The following is a 27,749-nucleotide window of genomic DNA, read 5'->3' as shown; positions in this document are numbered from 1 at the left end:
AAATTGAAAAAGGAAATAATAATGAACAATATTAAACCAAACATCACAAAATGTCATAACTCTGACATTTTAATTAATGTACAGTATTTAGTTTGTTTTCTTTGTTGTTTTCTTTATAAGAGTAATCCAGTGAAATATTGTAATGTTATTTTTCTAACTATACAAAAGTAACTAGAGAAAGATTTTAAAACAAACCTCAGCCGTTATTTGGACAACTTCTAAGGAATATTTTCCCCGCTTCTGTTTTTTTCATTAATACAAACTATGTTAATGGTATTATTATTATTATTATTATTATTATTATTATTATTAATTAGATTTGTATGCCGCCCCTCTCCACAGACTCGGGGCGGCTCACAACAGTGCAAAAACAATATATATTGACAAATCTAATAATTAAAATCTAAGATAACAATTATACATTTAAAAATCTAAAAGCAAGGAACCCCAATATAAAAAACATACATACAGTCATATCATGCACTAGAACTACATAGGCAGGGGGAGATGTCTCAGTTCCCCCACGCTTGATGACAGAGGTGGGTTTTAAGGAGTTTACGAAAGGCAAGGAGGGTGGGGGCAATTCTAATCTCCGGGGGGAGTTGGTTCCAGAGGGCCGGGGCCACCACAGAGAAGGCTCTTCCCCTGGGCCCCGCCAAACTACATAGAAACATAGAAGACTGACGGCAGAAAAAGACCTCATGGTCCATCTAGTCTGCCCTTATACTATTTTCTGTATTTTATCTTAGGATGGATATATGTTTATCCCAGGCATGTTTAAATTCAGTTACTGTGGATTTACCAACCACGTCTGCTGGAAGTTTGTTCCATTGTTTTGTTGACAGGACCCGGAGAAGGCCCACTCTGTGGGACCTAACTGGTCGCTGGGATTCATGCGGCAGAAGGGGGTCTCGTAGATACCCTGGTCCGGTGCCATGAAGGGTTTTATAGATGATAACCAACACTTTGAATTGTGACCGGAAACTGATCGGTATCTCTTGATATCAAATGGAATTTCTCTGAGATTCTTGCTTAAAGAGTATTTGTACATTAATTATATTGTTTTGGTTAAATTTATTTGCCAAACAATCTGAGAAGCTCATTGTTGTACTCATATTTAATTTTCTGTCCAAATGTATTTTTCTAGGTATTATTCTGAATAGGTTTATCAAAAGTGACATCTGCCACATTCGTCTATAGTTAGGTTCAAGTTAGTGAAGGCGTCACTTATATTTTTAGACAGTCACAAAGAAAGGGCAATGAAATCCACACATTGGAAATAATGAATCTAGTAAGTAATTAATCGGAGCACATCTTCCTGATGTTGAAAACTGCAGGCAACAGCTAGTAGCTGACTACCCACTGGAACATTTTCCAGCTGTTTCAAGCCAAGACTTTCAAAATGCATGCATACATCCTATTTTCCCAGGATTTCAAAGTCCACATGCAGGCTGCTGCTCAGCTATTATAAATGAGTAATTCAAGTAGGGCATGACTGTGTCTTGCATTAACTTGATAAAGATGTTTCACTCCAAATGCATCAATGTTTCTGCTACGCTAACCCTTTTGAAGAGGGCAATTGCCTCTCGTTACATTTTACTAATAGCTAAAAATTGTAGAGAAGTATTGGCCGAACCTCCATTATATACATTTTAGACATAAAGTATAAAGCTAATTCAGATTGTTTCTTGAATTAACTTTTAATGTTTCTTAGAAACCTGAATCTCTTTTGAAAATGTCTAATTTTCTAAATATCAAGCATTATAATTTTATGTATTAAAGGTCAGCTATTTTAGAACTAATCTGCATTTCACTCTAAAACATATATTTAACAAACCTTAAATATTAATAGAATATTCGCTTTGCATTAGTTTTACAACATTTTAATAATGTGCTTTATATTTTTAATGGTATCTAATTTTATATATTGTTTTACTCAATTGTTGTATGCCACACAAAATCACTCCCTGTGAAATACATGTGCATACCATATAAATTTGATAGATAAATATTAAGCAAATTAATACTACCAAATCTTTACAGTGAAAAGCATATAATTTTTTTAAAGTTCCAACAGTCAAGCGAGAAAATTTCCTTGTTTTCTCTATGGAAATAATCAGATATCTATTATTCTGTAGCAGCGGTCCCCAAACTACGGCCCGCGGGCCGGATGCGGCCCGCTGAGGCGATTTATCCGGCCCGCAGGGAGCACACGAGATTTTATCGATAGATATAATAAGCTCTCGAATCTCCCGTCCATTCACCGCGGAGGATGAGGTGAGGAGGAGACGGTGCAGAGGCAAGGGGTGGGGAGGAAAGCGGGCCTGCAATTGGCCCCTTGCAGGCCCGCTTTCGTCCCCGCCCCTTGCCTCTGCACTGTCTCCTCCTCACCTCATCCTCCGCGGTGAATGGACGGGAGATTCAGGAACCCCCCTGAATTTGCCCGAATGGAGGCAGCGGCGGCTTCAAGGGACCTGGTCCTTCTCGGCGCTGCGTTGCTGCAGCCTCCGAGCTCCGCTGTTGTCCCCGGGCACTGTTACCTCAGCTGCGCTGAGAGAGAAAGAGAGAGAGCGTGGAGGGCGGCTTGCGGGTCCACGGCCCCCTGGATGAGCGGCCCCGCATGGCCCCAGCACCGGACTTCGCCGTCACCTCTGCCCCCGTCCGGCTCTCCAGCAAAGACTCCACCCCTTTGCCCTCCATGGCGCCCAGCGCCCGGCCCCAGGCCACCGCCACCTCCTCCTCCGGGTAGCGCACCCGAGCTCTTCCTGCAGGAACGGGTGGTGGGGTGGAAGTGATTGGACTTATCTTCACGCGCACCTGCTGATTGGGAAGAGGGGGGGAAATCTGCGCCTCCAAAGAGGGGAGGGGGGGAAGAAAGAAAAAAAGAGTTCCAACTTGGCGGAAGGGAGAACCGAGCATGCTGCAGCAAGTTTGCTTGGCTTTCTGGGGCTTTTTTTTCTCCCCTTCCACCACCCCTGTCTGAATGTCGTTTGCCGCTTAGGAGTGACCCTCTCTCGGGCTTGTTGTGGATGCGGCGCAGATGAGGGGAAAAGCCGTAAGCGCGAATTAGCAAAACCAGTTCAACCTCTTCTTCGCCTCCTTACCGACTACTGAAGAAAAAAGAAGCTTTGTTGGGATTTTGGCTCTCCACAGAGACTTTCCAAATGTGCTTTTCCGGGCAGTCGGGCTTTCCCCCTCATCCACGCCACATCCACAACAAGCCCGAGAGAGGGTCACTCCTAAGCGGCAAACGACATTCAGACAGGGGTGGTGGAAGGGGAGAAAAAAAAAGCCCCAGAAAGCCAAGCAAACTTGCTGCAGCACGCTCGGTTCTCCCCTCCGCCTTCCGCCAAGTTGGAACTCTTTTTTTCTTTCTCCCCACCTCCCCTCTTTGGAGGCGCAGATTTTTTTCCCCCTCTTCCCAATCAGCAGGCGCGCGTGTAGATAAGTCCAACCACTTCCACCCCACCACCCGTTCCTGCAGGAAGAGCTCGGGCGCGCTACCCGGAGGCGGAGGCAGAGGCGGTGTGGGGCTGGGCGCTGGGCACCATGGAGGGCGAAGGGGTGGACGTGATTGCTGCCTCTTAGCTAGAAAGCCGGGCGGGGGCGGAGGTGACGGTGAAGTCTGGTACTCTCCGCTCTCTCTCTCTCTCTCTCAGTGCAGCTTAGAAGTAACAATGCCCAAGGACAGCAGCGGAGTTTGGAGGCTTTAGCAATGCAGCACCATGAAGGACCGTATGTTGGTCCTTTGAAACCGCCGCCGCCTCCGTTCGGGTGAATTCAGGGGGTTAGCTGGAGAGCCGGACGGGGGCGGAGGCGACGGCGAAGTCCAGTGCTGGGGCCATGCAGAACTGCTCATTCAGGGGGCCGTGGACTGGCAAGCTGCCCTCTGCTCTCTCTTTCTCTCTCTGTTGCCAGCGTGGTGTATGAGAAAGAGAGAGAAAGCAAGAGAGAGAGAAAGAGGGAGAGATAGAGAGTGAGAGAGAAAGAAGGATAGAAATATAGTGAGAAAGAAAGAGGGAGAGATAGAGAGGGAGAGAGAAAGAGGGAGAGATAGAAATAGAGTGAGAGAGAAAGAAAGAGGGAGAGGGAGGGAGGGAGAGAGGGAGAGATAGAAATAGAGTGAGAAAGAAAGCAAGAGAAAGAGGGCGGAAGAGGGAGAGATACAAAGAGGGAGAGAGAAAGAGTGAGTGAAAGAGACAGAGAAAGAAAGAGAAAGAGAAGAGAGAGAGAAAGAGAGGGACAGAGAGAGAAAGAGGGAGAGATAGAGAGGAAGACAGAAAGGGGGATGGATGGAAAGAGTGAGAGAGAGAAAAAGAGAAAGAGAAAAATGAGAAAACGAGGGAGAGGAAAATGAAACAAATGAGAGAGAAGGAAGAAAAGAGAGGGAAGAGAGAAGTAGAGAGGAAGGAGAGAAGGAAGGAAGGAGAAATGGAGGGAGTTTCTTGATTTAAGTTTAAATTTACTTGTTAATAAAAATGTATAAATTACTTTATTACTTAATTACTTCTTATTTTAAATATTGTTTTTGTTCCCATTTTGTTTTTTACTTTAAATAAGATATGTGCAGTGTGCATAGGGATTTGTTCATAGGAGTTTTTTTATAGTCCGGCCCTCCAACAGTCCGAGGGACAGTAAACTGGCCCCCTGTGTAAAAAGTTTGGGGACCCCTGTTCTGTAGCATCTGGAAACCAAATAATAGCTCTTACTACAACTGCTTAGATACCACTGTGTATATAAACATATACTAAACTGCAGTAGTACCCTTATTTCATAACGATTTTTACCAAGCAAAACGAGACTAGGGAATTTGATAGCAATCTCCTCAACCATCTTTCAAATATTTTTCTCTTGTGTATATTTTACCCCACAGCCCTCTGAAGAGCTTAAAAAAAAGCTGTCAAAATTGGTTGTATCTGGACTATGAATCATCATTCCTGGCAAAATTCTGAAAGCTTTTTCCCCCAGCAAAAACTAATTGTTTTTTCTCAGCCTTGACAATCTCAAGATGGGTGGACTTCCACTCCCAGAATTCTCTAGCCAGCAAGTCGGTTGTAAAGAAAATGGATGTTAAAGATAAAAATAAAATCAAAATAAAAGTGTGCAATAGGGTTGATATTCCTAGAGGGGTCTGTAATATGGTAAATGATTTAGCTTTACTAGATAAATGGTCAAAGCAATGGAAAGTGCAGTTTAATGTTTCCAAATGTAAAATAATGCACTTGGGAAAAAGGAATCCTCAATCTGAGTATTGCATTGGCAGTTCTGTGTTAGCAAAAACGTCAGAAGAGAAGGATTTAGGGGTAGTGATTTCTGACAGTCTCAAAATGGGTGAGCAGTGTGGTCGGGCAGTAGGAAAAGCAAGTAGGATGCTTGGCTGCATAGCTAGAGGTATAACAAGCAGGAAGAGGGAGATTGTGATCCCCTTATATAGAGTGCTGGTGAGACCACATTTGGAATACTGTGTTCAGTTCTGGAGACCTCACCTACAAAAAGATATTGACAAAATTGAACGGGTCCAAAGACGGGCTACAAGAATGGTGGAAGGTCTTAAGCATAAAACGTATCAGGAAAGACTTAACGAACTCAATCTGTATAGTTTGGAGGACAGAAGGAAAAGGGGGGACATGATCGAAACATTTGAATATGTTAAAGGGTTAAATAAGGTTCAGGAGGGAAGTGTTTTTAATAGGAAAGTGAACACAAGAACAAGGGGACACAATCTGAAGTTAGTTGGGGGAAAGATCAAAAGCAACCTGAGAAAATATTATTTTACTGAAAGAGTAGTAGATCCTTGGAACAAATTTCCAGCAGACGTGGTTGGTAAATCCACAGTAACTGAATTTAAACATGCCTGGGATAAACATATATCCATCCTAAGATAAAATACAGGAAATAGTATAAGGGCAGACTAGATGGACCATGAGGTCTTTTTCTGCCGTCAGTCTTCTATGTTTCTATGTTTCTAAAATAATTATACAGCAGATTAACTTTTAATCTAGCATGTTCCCTTATACCAGTGTTTCTCAAAGAGTGGGGCGGGCCCCTCGGGGAGGCAGGGAGCGATGCCGGGGGGGAGCGCGTGACCCCAGGGAGCATGCTTTTTTTTGCCACAGGGAGTAGGAGTTTTTTGCACCAAACAATAGCACACAGAACAGAGCAGGAAATATAAAGTGCAGATAACAAACCCTTAAGAGACACCATGGAAAAATATTGAACAGGGATGAAAAGAAAGGAGGAGAGAGACGGTGCTAGTGAGACAAACATAAATCTGACAGCATGAAGCCAAATAAATTAAGGCATCACTTAAACACATTGCACCTCATTCACACTGATAAGCTGCTTGAGTTTTTTTCAGCGAAAACGTGCTGAATATTGCAAACAATCGTCCCAGCAAAGAGGGGAGATGGTGCGAAATGTTTCCTTCTTCCTAGGTGGGATATAACAGAAAATAATTGAGAAATACTGCCTTAAGCAATTATATTTATTATATTATCTTTCCTTAATTTTCTCTTAAAGACCTCAACAAAAATTTATTGCACTCTAACTTTTAAGTTAAAGAAACAAATAGAGAAAGATTTGCACAAATGGAAACAGCCTCCAGATATCATTGATGGGCAGAATTGCCCTGATTAAAATGAATATATTACCCTATTTACTATTTCTATTTTTCGAAAATTCCAATAAAAATAAAGAAAACCTACTTTAAAGAGATTAATACAATGATCTCTAAATTTGTTTGGCAAATGAAGATAGTGAGAATAAACTTAAAAATGCTCCAAGATTCCAGGACTAGAGGTGGATTTCGACTGCCGAATTGGGAAATTTATTACCATGCAGCAGTATTGACATAGATGAGAGAATGGATTTTATTAAGAAATCAAAGAGTTTTCACATTGGAAGGATATGATTTGCAGATAGGCTGGCCCACATTTACAGTATATGTTACAGGGAAAACAAAATACACAGTTATTTCCAGAGACATTTTATTAGGAATTCATTATATTTAGTATGTGAAAAAATAAAAGGGAAATACTATATGAGCATACAGGGTTTAGAGGGAGAGAGAGGAAGTACTTGGAGAAAGATAGAGGTGGGGCAGAAAGGGGAAGGAAGGAAGGAAGGAGGGAGGGAGGGAGGGAAGGAGGGAAGAAGGGAAGAAAGGTAGATGGCAGAGATGGAGAGTGGGAGGGGAGTGAGAAAGCGAAACATGAACACAGACTGATCACCTATTAATAAGACATAGGTGCTGATATGAAAATAAAAGAGATCCAATAGAATTATGTAACTATGTATGATATTGATGTTTTCAAGGTGTATGCAAAAAGTTACTGCACTCTCTTTCTTACTGAATGTGTCTGCTTAATTCTAGTCTTCTCTCTAGTCTTTAGTGCTGACCCAAGCTCCAAAGACCTGGCCCCCTGACTTTGCTCCCTTGGCCCACAATCTTTGCTGCCAACAATACCCAGGCATTTTTTTGGCATGAAAAAAAGAGTTAGGAACTTCAGTGATCCAAGTATACAAAAATTATTTCTACCTTAGGTGTAGATGTAAATTCCAGGAAGGATTGACCATTTTATTGGCATTATCAATGAAAAGAAAATATCTTTTCTCAAGCCTGTTATTTATGTTATGGAAAACGTACTGTCACAGTTTGATCAGCTATGCACCAGTTTATTATTTGTTTTCTCATGAAATACTCTCTCTCCTGCAATATCAAGATTCTCAGTTACTGATGATACCTCACCCCATGCCGACGGATGATCTCACCCAAAGAAGTGTGCCTTCTAGGTGATAGTTCCTAACCTCTAGAATGATAGCCCCTTGGAGATCCATAGTGTTTGTCCTTAGACTCAGGGCAGCTTACAACATGTTAGCAATAGCCCTTTTTAACAGAGCCAGCATATTGCCCCCACAATCCGGGTCCTCATTTTACCCACCTCGGAAGGATGGAAGGCTGAGTCGACCCTGAGCGGATGATGAGGTTTGAACTGCTGGCTCTCTTTTTTTATAATTTTAACAACTTGATTGTTATCACAGATCTTGAGTTAAAATGATGATTGAGCCCCTTTGATTTGGGATCATTTTTGGTCTTCCTCTGTTATAGAGTCAATCTTGCTATTGACTGTATTCCCTTTCTTTGATATATGTTGTTTGTTTTTCACTCTCATTAATTAATTAAGTCCTCATAGAAATACCATAGCTTCAAAATTGAAACATTAAATTAAAATTAAAATCTAATTCCCTACTTGTATCTTTGAAAGAAGTCCATATTATACAGACTTCTATATATCATATATTATTACGAGTATAGAACATCAGAATAGCATATGCGGCACATGAAAGGAACTGCTTTCTACTTGCTACAGGTAGCTGCAAAACAATTCTAAAATAGTCATGGGCTTTTCAAACCATAGAAATATAGAAGTAAGTCTATAATTGAGGGAGGCAGGTTTACAGAAACATTCAAAACCTATTTACACAGTAGAAAAAATTCATATCTGTAAAAACAACTACAAGAATATAAAAATTCCTTACATAAACCTTTTAAACAATTACAATAGAAATCTTAAGTATGCTACTTCTTCTACACTGTGAAGATGTTGTTTTTAAAATATTGTCTCATTATTTCTGATACCCAAATTTAATTCTTATAAACCTAAAATGCTAAATCTGCTAAATCACTATTTACATAAGACCAGAATATTGCATCATAAATATAGATCTATGACTTCACCCATAAGATCTGGCAAGAGAAGGACCTGCACATAATAAAAAGACATAGTTTCTACTCCCTATAAACGTCTCTAATAGCAACTCCAAAATATACAGCCTAATCCAGTAATGTACCATGTCAGAACACATACATAATAATCCAAAAATAACAGTTTGAATGTTTTTGCTTAGAATTTCATGTTAGAGATTTCAGGAATGTTTTCCTTAAAAAATTATAATTAAACCCTGTCATCAAGAGCTGGTATCACATTATAGTTTAGAAAATTACTTCCCGAGCCAATTGAAGTAATCATGAGGCTTTTTTCCTCCAGAGTGTGACTAATTTTCTATATGCACATATGTGAAAGTAACAAGATAATGGGGTCTTCTTCCTACTAGGAAGAAGATTCTTCAAGAAATATTATTACTGAGATTTTGTAGTTAACTCCTATTCAGTACACCAGATCGCTGGATAGTGCTGTCATTACCATTTTTAATGTTTTAGCATGTTCACTTTCCATTATTAATAGAGTATTTTCACATTCTGACATTTGAATCAATTAATAAACATTCCTGAGATAGAAAAGTAATCTAGAAGCTCGCACTTTATTTCTGCAGAATGACAATATATTCATCAAATTATTATAACTACCAGGTTTTAATAATCATTTCAATGAATTTTCAATTTCCCTTCACATTAAATATATAATAATAATAATAATAATAATAATAATAATAATAATTTATTAGATTTGTATGCCACTCCCCTCCGAAGACTTGGGGTGGCTCACAACAATAATAAAAACAATATTCTAGCGAAAACAAATCTAATATTAAAAAAGCACATAAAAACTCTATCATATTTAAAAAGCAAACAACACATACATACCCAAACATAAATATAAAAAAGCCTGGGGGAAAGATGTCTCAACTCCCCATGCCTGGCGGTATAGATGGGTCTTGAGTAATTTACGAAAGACAAGAAGGGTGGGGGCAGTTCTAATCTCCGGGGTGAGTTGATTCCAGAGGGCCGGGGCCGCCACAGAGAAGGCTCTTCCCCTGGGGCCTGCCAAACGACATTGTTTAGTCGACGGGACCCGGAGAAGGCCAACTCTGTGGGACCTTATCAGTCACTGGGATTCGTGTGGTAGCAGGCGGTTCCGGTTATATATATTAAACCCAGGTGATTTATCTGTTTAACTATTTAAATTTGATGGAGTTTAAACATTTTTAATTTTGGGTTTGACCATGTTGAGCATACGTACATTCAATATATGACAATATCCAAAGTGCCAGATTATCGTTATTTTTTGATACCAGGCATTCAAAGATAAGATCATGTGAATAATGAGAGTTACAAGTATTGCATGCCATAATATAAGTATCCTGATACCCATGTTTTGTAAGATATAATAATCCTTATAAAGTTATCCATTAAGATTAAAGAGAACTTGGCTCCTCTATTCCCACAACTAGCTCATATGGAAAAGAGATCAATCTCCAACTTGTATATGTAACATCTTTAACATTTGCTCTCTTTCTGTGCTTGTGATTAAATGTAACATTTTAAAATCCCAAAGTTCTAAGAAAAGCATAAATCCTTGTCTCACAGCTGCTGTTTGACTCTGGAAGCCTAGGCAAGCCTTAACCACCAAGAAATCCCAACAGACTGAGCTGGAGAACACCTGTATCTCTTCATTTAGCTCCAATAACAAAGCATAAACTTCAGCATTACAAAAATAGATGCCATGTTCAGCTGCACTTACATTTTGCTCCTAATTCCCGTGAACAAAAATGCTAAGAGCATGAAATCATTGAAGCAAGTTCTGTCATCAGAGGGATAAGATTTTTTTCCCTTTCTTTTTTGGAGCAGAAATCCAGTGGGAACATGATAGAAAAATAGGAACAATTATACAAAGTATGGAGTGAAATCCTCGGGGATTGAAGAGGAAGTATAACAAGATAGACGAGTATAATTTTTATTCTTTATGCCCAAACCATAAATGTGAATAGTCTTTAATTAAAAATTATTCAAGATAAACTAATTTTAAATGTGTGTATGTTTGTGTGTGTTACGTACTAGTGATATAAAATCATTCTTTTGCCAACCAAACTATTTGAATTAATTGCAGCTTTGACCAAAAGTTGAACAGAAAAAAATGACAATTTCATTTTATCCAAACTTCAACACTACGGAAAAAAAGATTGAGGCAACCATCCTGAATTTTATGCCCATCTCTCTTCCTTTCCAATTAACCCCACTGAACAAAATTAACCTCTGCAACATATGGAGGTATCAAATAACATCGTTGCTGCTGTAATTTATGTTTCTGCAGATTTCAGTAAAAGAGCTGTCCTTTACTGGGTATAATGAAAGAAATATATATATTACTGCTCTTAAATCTATAATACTATAGATTTCATCTTATAGTCACTATTGTTATTTATTCTATGCCATTTTTAAGAGAGGCAAACAAACTTATATGACCCACTGATTTAAAAAACATAATGTTCACCATGAAAGAAGAATAAAATCATTTTTATAACAAGACCTCCTACTACACCACGCATCTTGTAATCCTCCAAATTTTACTCGTAAGCGCCCCTCAGCATTGGTCATGGTTGCTGGGGATGCTGCCAGCAATGTCTTATTGGCTACAGCTGCCCTGGGTAGATTGGAGGGGGTTCTTTTCCAGGGATGTTATAGAATGAGTCGGTAAGAAAAAGGATATTTTTTGTAAATTATCAATTTGTGGGGTTTTTTTAATTGACTTATCCCTTTATTATAAAATTCTTTCTGGAGATGAAACGTTTTTTTCTAAATTTGTAAAATTTTGTTTATATCATTTCTGATTTACTTTCTCTTTGAAAGAACAGAGGTCAAACCAATTTTGAAATATGAATTATACAGGCAGTCCTCAAGTTATGATCTTTGTTTAATGATGGTCCAGAATTACAACGGCCTCAGAACGGATGCTTTATGGCCCATAAACAATTCCCACTGTCACAAAATAGTGCATCACCACCACTGCAGTCACACGATCGACATCTGGGTACTTGGCAAATTGCAAATACAATGGGAAACGTAGAAACATAGAAGACTGACGCCAGAAAAAGACCTCATGATCCATCTAGTCTGCCCTTATACTATTTTTTGTATTTTGTTTTAGGACGGATATATGTTTATCCCAGGCATGTTTAAATTCAGTTACTGTGGATTTACCAACCACGTCTGCTGGAAGTTTGTTCCAAGGATCTACTACTCTTTCAGTAAAATAATATTTTCTCATGTTGCTTTTGATCTTTCCCCCAACTAACTTCAGATTGTGTCCCCTTGTTCTTGTGTTCACTTTCCTATTAAAAACACTTCCCTCCTGAACCTTATTTAACCCTTTGACATATTTAAATGTTTTGATCATGTCCCCCCTTTTCCTTCTGTCCTCCAGACTATACAAATTGAGTTCATTAAGTCTTTCCTGATACGTTTTATGCTTAAGACCTTCCACCATTCTTGTAGCCCGTCTTTGGACCCGTTCAATTTTGTCAATCTCTTTTTGTAGGTGAGGTCTCCAGAACTGAACACAGTATTCCAAATGTGGTCTCACCAGCGCTCTATATAAGGGGATCACTATCTCCTTCTTCCTGCTTGTTATACTCCTAGCTATGCAGCCAAACATCCTACTTGCTTTTCCTACCGCCTGACCACACTGCTCACCCATTTTGAGACTGTCAGAAATACTATCCCTAAATCCTTCTCTTCTGAAGTTTTTGCTAACACAGAACTGCCAATACAATACTCAGATTGAGGATTCATTTTCCCCAAGTGCATTATTTTACATTTGGAAACATTAAACTGCAGTTTCCATTGCTTTTACCATTTATCTAGTAAAGCTAAATCATTTACCATATTACAGACACCTCCAGGAATATCAACCCTATTGCACACTTTAGAGTCATCGGCAAATAGGCACACTTTCCCTACCAAACCTTCCCCTATGTCACTCACAAACATATTACAAAGAATAGGACCCAGAACAGGGAAGATTGTAAGTTGCTGCCACCTGCAGAGAGGAGTCCAGTTTGTCTCTGGGGACTAGCTGAAAGAACTGTTTCATGAGGAAAGCTGAACATAACTTGAATGATTTTGGTAGGTAGTTCCTTCAACCAGTCCCCACAACCAACAGGAAGTGAAATCCAAGCAGAGAGCCAACTCAGTAATACAGTGATCCCCCGAGTTTCGCGATCTCGATCTTTGCGAAACGCTATATCGCGATTTTTCCACCCGATGACGTCACTCCCTTCCTTTCTCATCTTTCTTTCTCTCTCTCTTTCTCTATCTTGCTTCTTCCTCTCTCACACTCTCTTCCTCCCTCTCTCATCTCTTTCTTTCCTTCTCTCTCTTTCTCTATCTCTCCCCCTCTTGCTCTCGAGCGGCAAGTGAGCAGCCGGGCGGGCGGGTGAATGGGCAAGCGGAGCGGCCGGGCAGGCAGGTGAACGGGCAAGCGGAGGGGCCGGGCGGGCGGGTGAACGGGCAAGCGAGCAGCCGGGTGGGCGGGTGAACGGGCAAGCGGCAAGCGATCTTGGGGTTTCCCCTTTGCCTGGGCGGCGGGAAGACCAAGGGAAGGTTCCTTCGGCCGCCCAACAGTTGCCGCCTGGGCAACGGGGAAACCCCATCTTCGGCTCCTCGCTGCTGCCGCGCTGCGGAGCAGATCAGCTGTTGGGTGGCCGAAGGAACCTTCCCTGGGTCTTCCCCGCCACCCACACGCAAACTCCACCATCTGCGCATGTGCGGCCATGAAAAAAGGGCGCGCATGCGCAGATGGTGTTTTTACTTCCGCACCGCTATATCGCGAAAAATCGAGTTTCGCGAGGGGTCTTGGAACGGAACCCTCGCGAAACCTGAGGGATCACTGTATAGAGACTGCAGGGAGCCTTAAATGGGTGGAGAATGCCTTGCCAGGCCTTATGTAAGTGCCATCGGTAGTGGGTTTCACTTCCCTTCGCTACTGGTTCAGAACTATGAGCTTGCGGAGGCTTCCGCACATGCACAGAACCTTCTGTGCATGCACAGATTGTCCATGATGATGTCCGGGATGATGGATGGAGCCTCCTGCTGCTGCTACCATTTCACCCGAACCTGGGAAACCGGTAGCAACCCACCATTGGTTTGACACATATGTGTCTCTATAAACAGAGGCTAAAAATCCTGCTTGGATTTTGGCAGGGAGGACTTTCAGCTCTTGAGCAGATCCTTCCAGGGTCTCTCACATCCTTGAAGCATCCCATACTCTTTACCTGGGGATAAATCCCCTTAAGAGCTGTCGGTGGCACAGTGGTTAGAATGCAGTATTAAAGTCCAACTCTGCTCACAGCCTGAGCTAGATACTGATGGGGCTTAACGTTGACTCAGCAGCCTTTCACTCTTGTGAGGTCAGTAAAATGAGGACCCAGATAGTTGGGGTCAATATGCTGACATTATAAACAACTCAGAGTGTCCTAAAGTGTTATGGAATGGTTAATGCTATAAGACAGTGATGGCGAACCTATGGCATGGGTGCCACAGGTGGCACGCGGAACCATATCAGCTGGCACATAAGCCATTGCCCTATCTCAGCTCCAACATGCATGTGTGTGCAAGCCAGCTGATTTTTGGCTCACACAGAGGTTCTGGAAGGGCATTTCTGGCTTCCAGAGAGCCTCCAAGTGGATGGGGGAAGGCGATTTTACCCTTCCCCGGCTCCAGGGAAGCCTTTGGAGCCTGGGGAGGGCAAAAAATGTGCCTACTGGGCCCATCAGAAACTGGGAAACAGAGGGCCTTCAGGAAGGCAGGGGAAGCTGTTTTCACCCTCCCCAGCGATTGAATTATGGGTGTGGGCACTCACGCAGGCGCAATAGCGTGTGCACACATTTTTTCGAGGGAAAAAAGGTTCACCATCACTGCTATAAGACTAAGTGTGATTGCTATTGATAACCCACAAAATCACTTAGTGACAACTGGGACTGAAGGATTATGGGCATTGAGTGAAGCCCTCACATGAAGTCTCATTTAATGACTTTTCCACTCAATGACCAGTATTTCAGCCCCGAGTCAGCGGAGAGGGGCGGCATACAAATCTAAATAATAATAATTTAAAAAGTATGTCATAAATCAAGGATTAGCTGTAGAAGCATATAGAAGTGTGACTGTCCTTAAACCACATATGATGTTTAAATGAATTGACAAGAACCCAAATCTTTTTCTTGTGTTTCTTCCCTGAACTGATAAATTGCTCCCTACAAAAATAATGGAAACAGCTTTCAATATCCAATATTTAACAACATAATGAACTACAAACAAAATACATGTGGCCCTAGTTATCTGTGGTCCCATTACCCACTGTTTTGTGAGTTGGTGGTTAGTATATGCAGAATAGATCATTATCTATGGTAAAGGATTTTGAATATCCATAATTTTTTGGTGTAAGGTTCTATTTGGAGGATAATTTTTAAAATGTTTTTATATATTTTGCACACGAGCAAAATGGCAAGCAGACCTTTGCATTATTTATGAAGTGTATCTTTTCAACATCCCACTCTCTATAGTTTCATTATCCATGATCGTTCAAACTTTAACCGTCTTTTGACAAAATTGAACGGGTCCAAAGACGGGCTACAAGAATGGTGGAAGGTCTTAAGCATAAAACGTATCAGGAAAGACTTAATGAACTCAATCTGTATAGTCTGGAGGACAGAAGGAAAAGGGGGGACATGATCGAAACATTTAAATATATTAAAGGGTTAAATAAGGTTCAGGAGGGAAGTGTTTTTAATAGGAAAATGAACACAAGAACAAGGGGACACAATCTGAAGTTAGTTGGGGGAAAGATCAAAAGCAACATGAGAAAATATTATTTTACTGAAAGAGTAGTAGATCCTTGGAACAAACTTCCAGCAGACGTGGTAGATAAATCCACAGTAACTGAATTTAAACATGCCTGGGATAAACATATATCCATCCTAAGATAAAATACAGAAAATAGTATAAGGGCAGACTAGATGGACCATGAGGTCTTTTTCTGCCGTCAGTCTTCTATGTTTCTGTGTTTCTATGTTTCTATGTTTCTAACAAAACCCCAGCAAATAAAAGAGAGCCATCTCTGTAATGAACATGAAACTTAACTAAATTCTGATTTATTCCAGAAAATTAAAATTCTTATATTCCATCCATCATGTTCTGCATTGGTTCAGTTCCAATATGAGTATTCTGTGGCATTTTCTCTTTATGATATCATAAGGAAAAGGGGTCAGCTGTTTCTTTAAGTTCCCAATTACTTAAAGTTTATGTCACCATAGTAACAGTGTGAGCAAAATATCTCTTTCAAAATTTGTTCATCATTCTGAATATTCTGAAGAATATTTAATTCCTTAAAATCAGTGTTTTTCAAACTTGGCAACTCTTAAGATTTAACCAGCCAGCTGATTTAAGTTAACAAATCTTTATGAAAACAAATTAAAAGCTTACATATCAGTCAACATATCACAAAGAGATACTTACTACTGGTATATTCCATACCAAAAATATAGTGATACCTCGTCTTACAAACTTAATTGGTTCCGGGACAAGGTTCTTAAGGTGAAAAGTTTGTAAGACGAAACAATGTTTTCCATAGGAATCAATGGAAAAGCGATTAATGCGTGCAAGCCCAAAATTCAACCCTTTTGCCAGCCGAACAGCCCGTTTTTGCGCTGCTGGGATTCCCCTGAGGCTCCCCTCCATGGGAAACCCCACCTCTGGACTTCTGTGTTTTTGTGATGCTGCAGGGGAATCCCAGCAGGGGAATCCCAGCATCACAAAAACGAGTGCTTCGCTGGCAACAGAAGTACGAAGGTGGGGTTTCCCATTGAAGGGAGCCTCCGGGGAATCCCAGCAGCGCAAAAATGGATGCTTCACTGGCAACGGAAGTCCGGAAGTGGGGCATCCCAGCGGCGGCGGTGGGTTTGTAAGGTGAAAATAGCTTGTAAGAAGAGGCAAAAAAATCTTAAACCCTGGGTTTGTATCTCGAAAAGTTTGTATGACGAGGCGTTTGTAAGACGAGGTATCACTGTGTTAGTAATAGCAATAACAATCAATCATGGACTTACTAAACAAAGTAGCAGGGTTAGAAAGATGGGTGCCATATCCATATGAAAATGTCTAAGTTGGTCAAATGGGAAAAAATACCCCACAACTTTTCTATTGAAATTGTAATGGATCTCAGTTTCTGAAACACATCTGTTTTTCTTGAAGCTCTTTTACATGCTCAGAAAATTCTTCCATCTCCTCCTAGGTACATTTTTTCCAAGAATGTGACACTTACCAGAACTGTAGCTGAAATCCTTACACTGAGGGATCTGAATGGTGAAAGCTAACCAATCTGGAGCAAAGAGGGATTCTGGCTTTCTGCTTTCCTTGAGCCATTTGCTGTTGTGTAGGTCTCTGGTATCAGATGGGCCTTGTATTAAAGGGATACGCTTCTCCTTTCCACCATCACCTGGATAAATATTTTAAAAAATATTTGAGTGCAAAGAAGAGATGTTGAACAGAATATAATAGCATCATGTATTGCAATTTTTAAAATCAGATAGTGTTGTGGTTGGCTCTGGCCCAGCTCCTGCCCCAGGGAATGTGGAGGTGGATGCAGGGGAAACTTCAACATGTCATAGGCCTGTGTTATTGCCGACAGAGTCAGTTCAGAGTTTAGTTTCCTCGGACGAAGAAGAAGGTGGGAGTGACGTGGAAGAGGGGGGCTTGGCACACAGCCCAGGCAGTCAATCTCCATTATCTTCCATTGATTCCGGTGAAGACGTCTTGGACCCACGCAAGCGCAGAATTATGCGTAGAAGAGACCAAGTAAGGACATATTACAGGAGATAAGAGATGCCACCTGTGTTTGGGTGGGGCTCCAGTAATTAGGGCTGCTGCTATAAATAGCAGCGTGTGGGTTTGGCCGTTGTGGAAGAGTATCTGATCACAGTTCTTCAGGAATCGTGCCTTGACTTTGTTTGTTGATTTTTCACGTCTTTGAAACCAACGCAGAGCAAAATGTGTGGGTGTTTCACTTCGTAGAAGAAGGGGTGTGAAGTTTCTTCACAGCTGCTAGCTAGGTACTTAAAGACTGATTAAGGGAAATTGTACAGACTACCCGGTTGTTTTGGGACAAGTGCTCTTTGCAATACAAAAAGAGTGCTCAGTTTATTTTGAATTTTGTGATAAAGAACATTGTTTTGAATTTTCAAACGTGTGTGTGTCTGAAATTTGTATCCTTGAATTTTCGGGAGGCTCCTAGCAGAGAGCCCGGCAGAACAGGTAGTATAATAATAATGTTACTATTAATAATAATAACAAGAAGAAGAACAGTTAGAAGGGACCTTGGAGGTCTTCTTGTCCGACCCCCTGCTTAGTTAGGAAACCTTACACTATTTCAGACAAATGATTATCCAACATCTTCTTAAAAACTTCCGGTGTTGGAATATTCACAACTTCTGACGGCAAGCTGTTCCACTGAATTTGTTTATTAGTAATACCAAAATAAAGCATTGGACTGTGTTAATAATAACTATGTGTTAAACATCTATGGAGATTCTCCAGTCATCCAGGTCATGGTTGTCCCAAAGCTGCTTCTTCAAGAGGCAACTGGATTTTCTGGTTTTTCTTGGAAGACATCTTCACTTCTTATCCAAGAAGCTTCTTCAGCTCTGACTGGATGGTGGGGAATGCAAGGATTTATACTCCTTGCAGACAGGTGGTAATTTGCATAATTTTAGAGAACTATTGAGGTCACCTGGAGTGAGTGTGCAAATGTGTGGGGAGCCTTCTTGGAACTGTTGAAAGGACTGGGTTTGTAGACTAGATATAGATGAGGTCATATCCCTCCTGTTCTGTTAAGAGGGGGCTGCTCAATTTTGACGTAGCTGGATTATTTGATTTCTTTTTCAAACCAGTGGTAATCTCTGTCCAAAATGTGTACTTCGTTCTCTTCAAAAGAGAGGTCTTTTAAATACAGATGGACTGTTGATTTTTGTGTTCATGGGTTTGGTCTTCTATATTCTGCCATGTGTTTATGAAGTGGTTGTTTTGTGACGCCAATTGAATTTGCAGCTGAAAATAAGTGCATTGTAGATATAATTTAATTTTTTTATGCTTAGCTTTTGCTAAGCATAAAAACTAACTAAAACTTTGTGTAGCCACTGAGATACAATTCATTAGGGGTGAAAGAAGTATTCTTATCGCAATGCTTCATCATCCAAATTTGTTTTCAAAAATATAAATTAAGAAATAGATTTGATTCATAGGAACAATACCACATTCTTGTTTCAGTAATCCTCCTTGTGAAAAGCAAGACAAAATCTCCTAAATAGGGCCATCAACTTTTACATGGCCCAGATGCACATACCTGGGGCTTTGGCAGAAATTTTTATTGATCCGATGGTTCCAGAAGCACATTTGACCAGCAATGTGCTGCAGTACTTCAATTCAACATTTTGAATTGAACCCTCAAGACTTGGCTGAGGAGTCTTAGTTTTCACACCTAATAAAAACGAAAAATGTAAATGTACTAGTCTGTAGAATTTAACATACAGTGTTTATATTTTCCATTAAGACATTTAAATACTACAATTATTTCTTTTCAATAACCTCAGTTAGCACAACAAAACTCAAAACGTAGCACTGTAAGTCAGCCAGATACATCTACCTACAGTTAACTTTGTGCTCATGTTAGACTTCTGTAAAGATTTGTTTCTTAGCTCCATTTATGTATAATTTCTCAGAGTTAAATCAATTAAAATAACAGATTACTCCTTGAAACCATTCAAATCAGTTACAAAATATAAATTAAATTTATGCAGCTGGATAGCACAGCATGTAACAGAAGTTGTCATCCTTTTACGAAAACAATGTTGAAATTACTTGAGGTCAAAAGTGAAAATAAGTTTGGTGGTCTCTTTTTTCCCCCTCCCTGTATGTCCAAGGAAGCCATTTGCCACAAGTTTAAAACTTACTGGCAGCTATTCCTGAACAGAGACCTGAACTGTAACAGTGGGAGGTGCAACAGGTCAGAAGCACGGAGCTCTGGCCCATTTGTACAAGGAAAGCTCAGTAAACACCCACCCACATCAAATTGGGCTGTGGCCATTCATATTATTTCATCTTTTCTATGTTCAAAACTACCCTTATTCACTTGTTTGCAAAAAAACCCCAAAAAAACCCTTGCAGCACCTGTTTTTAAAAAGTAAATAAATGTCCAAAAAAAATTAATGGACCTCAATTCTTAATTGGAAGTAATATATTTTTTAAAAACAGTCAACTTTGAAACAGAACCTTCTTTGTTGCATCTCAGATTTACAGTTGGCTCAGCAGTCTTCCGTAAAAAAAAGAAAGCCTAACCATATCATAATTATTATTCTACATAATTTTTCAGATTCTTAGGATTCTACCTAGACCAATGATGGCGAACCTTTTTTTCCTTGGGTGCCAAAGGGAATGCATGCACGCTATCACACATGTGCAAGTGCCCACACCCATAATTCAATGCCTGCGGTGGGCAAAAACAGCTTTCCCCACCCTCCAGAGGTTGGAAACGGAATGTTTCCCAACTTATGGTGCGCCCAATAGGCTTGTGTTTCACCCTCCCCAGGCTCCAAAAGCTTCCCTGGAGCTGGAGAAGGGTAAAAAGCCCTCCTCCATCCCCCCGGAGGCTCTCTGGAAGCCCAAAACGCCCTCCCAGAGCCTCTGTGACAGCCAAAAATCAACTGGCTGGCACATACATCCACGATGGAGCTGAGCAAGGGCAACAGCTCACCTGCCAGCAGATATGGCTCCAGGTACCATCTATGGCACCCATGCCATAGGTTTGCCATTACTGATCTACTCTTCCCCAAACTGGTGCATCAATTGTATCCTTAATTGCTACAAGAGGATCTAGGGATAGTAACTCCACCACTTGCATAAACATCTACAGCCTAATTTATGTGGAGCTACCCCCTGTTCTGATGACTTACTACAGACTTTATCCAAGAAGAGTCAAGTTTGCAGTGAATTTACATTTGAAAAACAACAATCCCTCCTAAAGCAAATAACATGAATTCTTAGTTCACAAAATAGGAAACTCAGTATGTTCTACTATCAACGCAAGTATAAATAATTAATATGATATACAATTCGCTTCCAAAAATTCATTTTTCTTTTAAAAAAAACTACTCAATTTTCTATTTGGCTTTTAAATTTTCAGTTCCAATAACTATTGATAAAATATATAACAAAAATCCTTCCAGATTAAATAAAGATGTAATATGAGGCTCAAATGTATTCATTCTATTTGGGGGGGGGAAACCTGAAGTTTTACTATGTTACAAAATACTGCATAACAGATGTGGCTAGGAAGAATCACTTTATAACTTAACAAAACTATACTACTGCCAACTACATTTTGAACAAAAGGATGTACACTACTGATCTCCTTCCTTTCATCTTACCACCTGTTTCTGTAAATTTATTACATTCATTGTTTCCAATTTTAACAAACCACATAATGGCACAAAGGGAAATATGTCAACCTTGGAATTACTTGCAGTTTTTCTGTCTGGCTCATGCAATAGCTACAGTCTGTTAAAAATACAAACTCTGTCTTTTTTGTCTGACAATCACCAAAGTGCACAAATTACTCTCTTCCTATTCACCTGTTTGCAGCTGAATTGCAAAGCTGGGGCTGACTTCAGCAAGCCCTACAGGATTGATGACATATGCTGCTGATAAACCAAACAATATGAAGAAATTACAGGCCAAATTTGGCAGAACCAAATTTCAACTATACATGTGCAGCATGTAGAAAGTGTAACACGTTTGAAATGAAAAATCTTTCAGAATAGGCGTTGATTGCTTACCTGAACGCCTCTTCTCGTACGGTGAGTGGGTACAGCAGTCACATGGGTTGCTCCTGTCCAATCCGTTGGAACTGAGCCTAGTATTAAAAAAGACTGCTGGATCCGCCCCTTCCCCAGAATTCGCGAATCCGTAGACTAGGCTCAGTAGTGAAGCTCTTTAATGTTCAACTCTCATGTGTTATAAGAAATTAGAATAGAAGGTAAAGAAGACCACACAAGGGAGGGAAGTGACTGCTGTACCCACTCACCGTACGAGAAGAGGCGTTCAGGTAAGCAATCAACGCCTATTCTCCGTACTGAAGGAGTGGGTCCAGCAGTCACATGGGACATACCCAAGAGATAGGTCCCTAGGGTGGGAGTACATTGCTATCGTGAGAGATAACGGATTGGAGTACTCTTCTTCCGAAGGCAGCGTCTGCTGATGCGTACGAATCAATCTTGTAGTGTTTTATAAAGGAATTTGGCGAGGCCCAAGTGGCTGCTTTGCAGACTTCTTCCAACGGAGCCTGAGTCGCCCAAGCGGCAGATGTGGCAGCACTTCTGGTGGAATGCGCTGTAATATTCCTTGGAATGGAGAGGGAAGCTGTCTCGTAGGCCTTTGAGATGGCCCCTCTGATCCAACGACCTATTACTGTGGAAGACACTCTGGATCCCAAGGATCTGGGATGGTAGGCTATGAAGAGTGCTTCAGATCTCCGGATGGATCTTGTGCGTTGGATATAAATCTTTAGCGCTCTAGTGAGATCTAGAGTGTGCCATCTAATCGCCAGGGGATGCTCTCGTTGGAGACAGAAAGAAGGTAAAACGATATCCTGAGATCTGTGGAACATGGAACTGACCTTGGGTAGAAAGGTGGGGTCCAGCCGCAGAACCACCTTATCCTGATGAAACTGACAGAGGTCCTGTCTGATAGAAAGGGCTGCCAACTCAGATATGCGTCGGGCGGAAGTAATCGCCACCAGGAATGCTACCTTGAAGGATAGGTACCTGAGGGACGCAGAGTTCAGGGGTTCGTACGGTGCTTGAGTAAGAGAGTGGAGAACCCGTGGCAAGTCCCAGGTTGGATATCTGTGGATTTTAGAAGGCCTGAGATTGGCCACTCCTCTTAGAAATTCTTGGATTTCTGGAAGGGAGCGTAGGGGCTGCCTGCGAGGCCCCGCCAAGACGGAAGAGATAGCGGCCAGATGGCGGCGGATGGTGCTGGTAGAGAGACCTTGGTGAAAACCTTTCATAAGGAAGGCGATTATCCTGTGTATGGGAAGACACAGGGGGGATAAGCCCTCCTGCGAGCACCACTGATGAAATTTGGACCAAGTATGGTCGTAGATCCGATTGGTAGACCCCCTTCTAGATTTCAGAATGATTTCCACTGTGTCTGGGTCATACCCTCGCAGGTCTAAGTCCCTCCGGATAACAGCCAGGCGGTGAGGTGGAACCACTCTGGATCCGGATGGAAGGAGGCCCCCTGCCGCAACATATCCTCCGAAGCGGGGAGTCGCCAGGGGTCCTGGACGGACAGTTGTTGAAGGTCCGCGAACCAGGGTCTGCGAGGCCAGTGAGGGGCAATCAGGATTACACGTGCTTTCTCCAGGAGGATTTTGTTGATCACGTCTGGCAGAATTGGAATTGGAGGGAAGGCATACAGTAGGCCTGGAGGCCAAGGACTCCTGAGGGCATTGACTGCCTCCGCTCCCGGAGACGGGAACCTGGAGATGAAGCGGGGAAGCTGGGTATTGTCTCTGGTCGCGAATAGATCCAACACTGGATGGCCGAACCTGAGGCAGATTTGGTGGAACAGTGACTGATGGAGATTCCACTCGCCTGGATCTATGGTGGCTCGTGAGAGCCAGTCCGCTTGGACGTTGAGGCTCCCCGAGATGTGATCGGCTAGAAGCGATTGGAGATTTTTCTCTGCCCAAAGACCCAACTTCAGGGCCTCCCTCATGAGGGCCTTGGATCTTGTGCCTCCCTGTCTGCAAATATGGCTTTTGGTGGCTATATTGTCGGTGAGAATCAGCACATGTTGGTTGGATATGTGAGGTTGGAATTGCTTTAGAGCTAGAGACACGGCTCTTAATTCTAGCCAATTGATGGGCTTGGAAGCCTCCTCCGGTGACCATGTGCCCTGAGCTAAAAGACCTTGGGCGTGGGCTCCCCAGCCCGAGAGGCTGGCATCTGTGGTGACTACAAACTGGTCGGGACACCGGAAGGGGGATCCCTTGTCTAGGGCTGGAGAAGTCCACCACTTGAGGGATCTGCGAACCGTCGGTGGGATGGTGATGCGTCGGTTCGAGTTGCTGTGGCCTGATCTCTGAAATGGTAATAGTAGCCATTGAAGTTCCCTGGCGTGAAGGCGGGCCCAGGGAACAATACCAATACATGACACCATCTTACCCAAAAGGGAGGATAGGGTGACAATGGAGGCCGATTGCTGGGGCAGGATGCGAGCAATGAGATCCAAAATGCTGCGTTTTCTCTCATTGGAGAGAAAAACCTGGGATATTTCGGAATTAATGATAGTCCCCAGATGCAGGATGGAAGTGGATGGATCAAGATGACTCTTGTTAAGGTTTATGGAAAAACCATGGTTCTGTAGAACCGACGTGGTAGAGGAGAGGTCTGCAGCTACACCAGCTCTGGAATTACCATGAATTAAAATGTCATCTAAATAACATAAAATATGAATGGGAGAGGCCCGGATATGAGCCGCCAAGGATCCCAAGAGTTTAGTGAAAACCCTGGGAGCTGAGGAGAGCCCAAAAGGCATAGCCCTATACTGAAAATGCCTGCCTTGAAAGGCAAAGCGCAGAAATCTCCTATGGACCTTGGCAATGGGGATATGGAGGTAGGCCTCAGTGAGATCTAGAGACACCATAAAGTCTCCTCGATGAAGAGCTGATAAAATGGAAGATAGGGAGTGCATTTTGAATTTTCTATATTTAATGAAGCGGTTTAATTTCTTTAGGTCCAAGATGGCTCTCCAGCCTCCAGAAGTCTTAGGGACCATGAAAAGGATGGAATAGAAGCCTAAACCTCTCTGGAGAGAGGGGACCGGTTGAATAGCTCTAATAGTCAACAAATGAGAAATAGCCTCCTCCATTCGAATACGAGATGGAGAGGAACTGGGAGAGGGACAAGAAATAAAACGGTTAGGGGGAGAAGAAATAAACTCTAACCTTAGGCCCCTTTCCACTGTGTCAATGACCCAGGGGTCCTTACAAGAGCGGTGCCAGGCGGAAGAGAACCAGGCTAGGCGACCGCCTATAGGCAGGTGAGAAAACTTACCATCTGGTTCTTTTGGAAGTTCTGGTAGTAGAGGATCCTCTCTGATAGCGGGACCCTCTGCCCCTGGTGGTTCTAGCTTGGGATCGAAAGCGAGGGGAATACTGACCTGGGCTCTTGTGAAATGCGAAGCTTTGATCCTGCTGACGCCCGGTGCGCCGAAAGGACTGCGGTTTCGGGGCCTTCTTGGTGGTAGGTCCCAAGACCTTTTTCTTGTCTGCGTTTTCCGTAAGGAGAGGGTCCAGAAGATCTCCGAAGAGGAGGTTACGTTTCAGTGGACCCATAGCTAACTGCCATTTCTGTCTTACCCCCGCCTGCCAAGGGCGGAGCCATAGAAGCCTTCTGGCCGTTGTGGAGGCTGCTACCGACCTGGCTGCAAATCTGGAAGATTGGAGAGTAGCATCTGCTATATATTGGGCAGCTGCGAAAATTTTGTTGAAATCCTGTTGGCCCCGTAAGTCATCTGGAGGCAGGTGTAGTTGGAGCTGACGAAGCCATAAGAGCATAGCTCTGGAAAAGAAGGATGCCGCTGCAGCACTCTTAATGGCCCATGAGTCTGCAAGGAGACTTCTTTTGAGCATTTGTTCAAGTCGTTTGTCCTCTGGCCGGAGGACCTCCTCTGCCTCGCCAGGCATGGCAGCCGTTGAGTGGAGCGTCTTCACTGGTTCATCTGGCCTGGGACATGTTAGGAGTTCCTCATAGGAGGGGGAGAGCTTGTAGAGCTTCTTGTCCTTGGGAGTGGGAGTGAAGCCTATGGTTGGGTGGTCCCACTGTTTAAGCAAGGCATCCTTAAACAACTTGGGCATAGGAATTACCTCATTGTCTTCCTGTTCCTCCATGAAGTAAGGAAGATTTTCCTCTGGGGGGTCTGTGGAAGGAGTAGCTTGCTTCTCTTGCCCGGCTAGCCCCGTGGATACTCTAGCTTTTAGCAGGAGAGATTTGAAAAGCTGCGAAGGGAAAATAGCAGCTGGGGCTGGAATCTTAATCTGAGATTCCTCATCCTCCGACAGACGCTGAAAGGGGTCATCATCCTCTTCTGCATCCACGTCCTCATCCTCTTCCTGAGAGGAGTCAGAGACCTCCATGACTGGGGCTCTGTAGGAAGGAGAAGAACTCACGGGACGGGAGGAGCGAGGGGGAGGATGAGACAGAGGAGGTACATTTAAAGATGAGAGTCTAGCATCAATAGTGTTAGTCAGAATAGTCAAGATAGACTGAAACTCCGGTGGCAAGGAAGAAATATCAGCCGGAAAAGCCTGAGGATCCCTGAGGCCCTGAACAGGTTCTGGCTGGGGGAAATCCTCAGTAATATCTGGCTCCTCTGGACCTAAACCCCATAGGTTAGGTTGGGGTGGATTTAGGTTTGGCTCATCCAGGGATAGCACAGGTACCCCAGAGGGAGGCAGGTTAGAGGCCTCCGGGGGGGTAGGGTTGATATGCACTTGGGCCTGCACCTTAAAACGTTTGGCTGATTTATCATGTATTTTTTGTAGGGCTAGGTCCCTTCTCTTCTCAGCCCTAGTGGGCTTGGCTAAAGACTGAGAGCCTGAGGAAGAGGAGGAAGAGGCCTGGGGAAGCTCAGAAGGATTACCAGTAGGCCTAACCTCTTTGGAACCTTTGGTAGTGCCTCTCTTGGGAAGGGAAGCCATAGTCTGAGCAATTACAGAAGACAAGGCTTGAGCCAAAAAATAGGGGAGAGAAGAATTATTTTGTGGAATTCCCAAGAGGATAGGTGACCCTGCTCCTAGGCCCAGGAGCAGCTGCGCCTTAAGAGGCAATCCTGGGCGATACCAAGAGTTCTTGTCCTTAAGTGCAGCGTGGCAGGCCTCACTAACTTAACTTTAAGAAAAACCAAGGCACACTGGTTGGAGGCCACTTCCGTGGAGAATAGGCCCGAGGGAACTCAAAGCGACGACTCCAGGGTCAGGCGGCGGGCTGTAGGCACTAATGGCCGACCCCTTAGGGCAGAACCGAAAGTGCAACTTACTGGGCGTCAGAGCCTTGGCGCCAAAATAACTGCTCCGTTATTTGCAATAGGAGCGACTAAGCCCGGGAGACAAAACAAGTCCCACACCGCGGGAGGTAAATAGCCCTTAATTAGTTGAAAAAAATAAAGCTTGCTCACGGCAGGACCTCCAAGGCCGGAATTAACAAACCGGCCGCGGCTACAGCACGAAGGGAAAAACCGCAAATGGCTGAGCCGCTAACTTCTCCCCCAACTCAAAGCCCTGTAGGGCTGAGAAAAAAACTGCCGGCAAGCTGAGTAATGGAAAAATCTTACTTGCTATTGAAGAGAGATCGAAGGGAAGGTGTTTTATCGAGAGGAACGAGCATTCACACACATCCGAGGATGCGAACTGAGCGAATTCTGGGGAAGGGGCGGATCCAGCAGTCTTTTTTAATACTAGGCTCAGTTCCAACGGATTGGACAGGAGCAACCCATGTGACTGCTGGACCCACTCCTTCAGTACGGAGAAGTGCTAAATTGATCATTAAATAAATGACAGGGTGTAGCATAACTTCACAAAGGAAATCCAAAATTCTACTTATATCAAGTATCTGAAAACTCTAAAGGCTCGCCGTCAAGAAAATAATGCTCAATAAATTTTAGCATCATTTTCTTACTTGATTTTATTTTAAAGGCAATCCACAGTTACCAACTACTTGTTCAGCAACTGTTATGAGGACATTGAAAAAAAGATATTTACAACCAGTCCTTGAACTTGTCCGTGACCTGCTGTCACTATTGTGATTTGGGTATTTAGCAATCAATGTGCATCTATAAAAGTCACAGACTGCTGTGGTCACATGATCACCATTTCATGGCCAGCTTCCAACAAGCAAAATCAACA

The 27,749-nt window shown here is 42.6% G+C and overlaps 1 protein-coding gene across 6 annotated transcripts in view; it reads right to left on the bottom strand.

Moving 5' to 3' along the window:
* The window catches only part of VPS13B (vacuolar protein sorting 13 homolog B), a 454,077-nt gene that overhangs the window by 344,039 nt on the left and 82,289 nt on the right, over window positions 1-27,749 (bottom strand). For all 6 annotated transcript variants that reach the window (XM_070748103.1, XM_070748104.1, XM_070748105.1 and 3 more), the window contains exons 18-19: window positions 19,128-19,262; window positions 17,052-17,225 (exon numbers count right to left, since the gene is read on the bottom strand). In XM_070748103.1, coding sequence (XP_070604204.1) covers window positions 17,052-17,225; window positions 19,128-19,262 — 309 coding nt within the window. The remainder of the gene's footprint in view (window positions 1-17,051; window positions 17,226-19,127; window positions 19,263-27,749) is intronic.

This window comes from Erythrolamprus reginae, chromosome 3, assembly GCF_031021105.1.
Source record: "Erythrolamprus reginae isolate rEryReg1 chromosome 3, rEryReg1.hap1, whole genome shotgun sequence".
NCBI classification, from domain to species: domain Eukaryota; kingdom Metazoa; phylum Chordata; class Lepidosauria; order Squamata; family Dipsadidae; genus Erythrolamprus; species Erythrolamprus reginae.
Note: the sequence above shows the minus strand (reverse complement) of the source record. Positions and strands in the feature narration are given on the sequence as shown.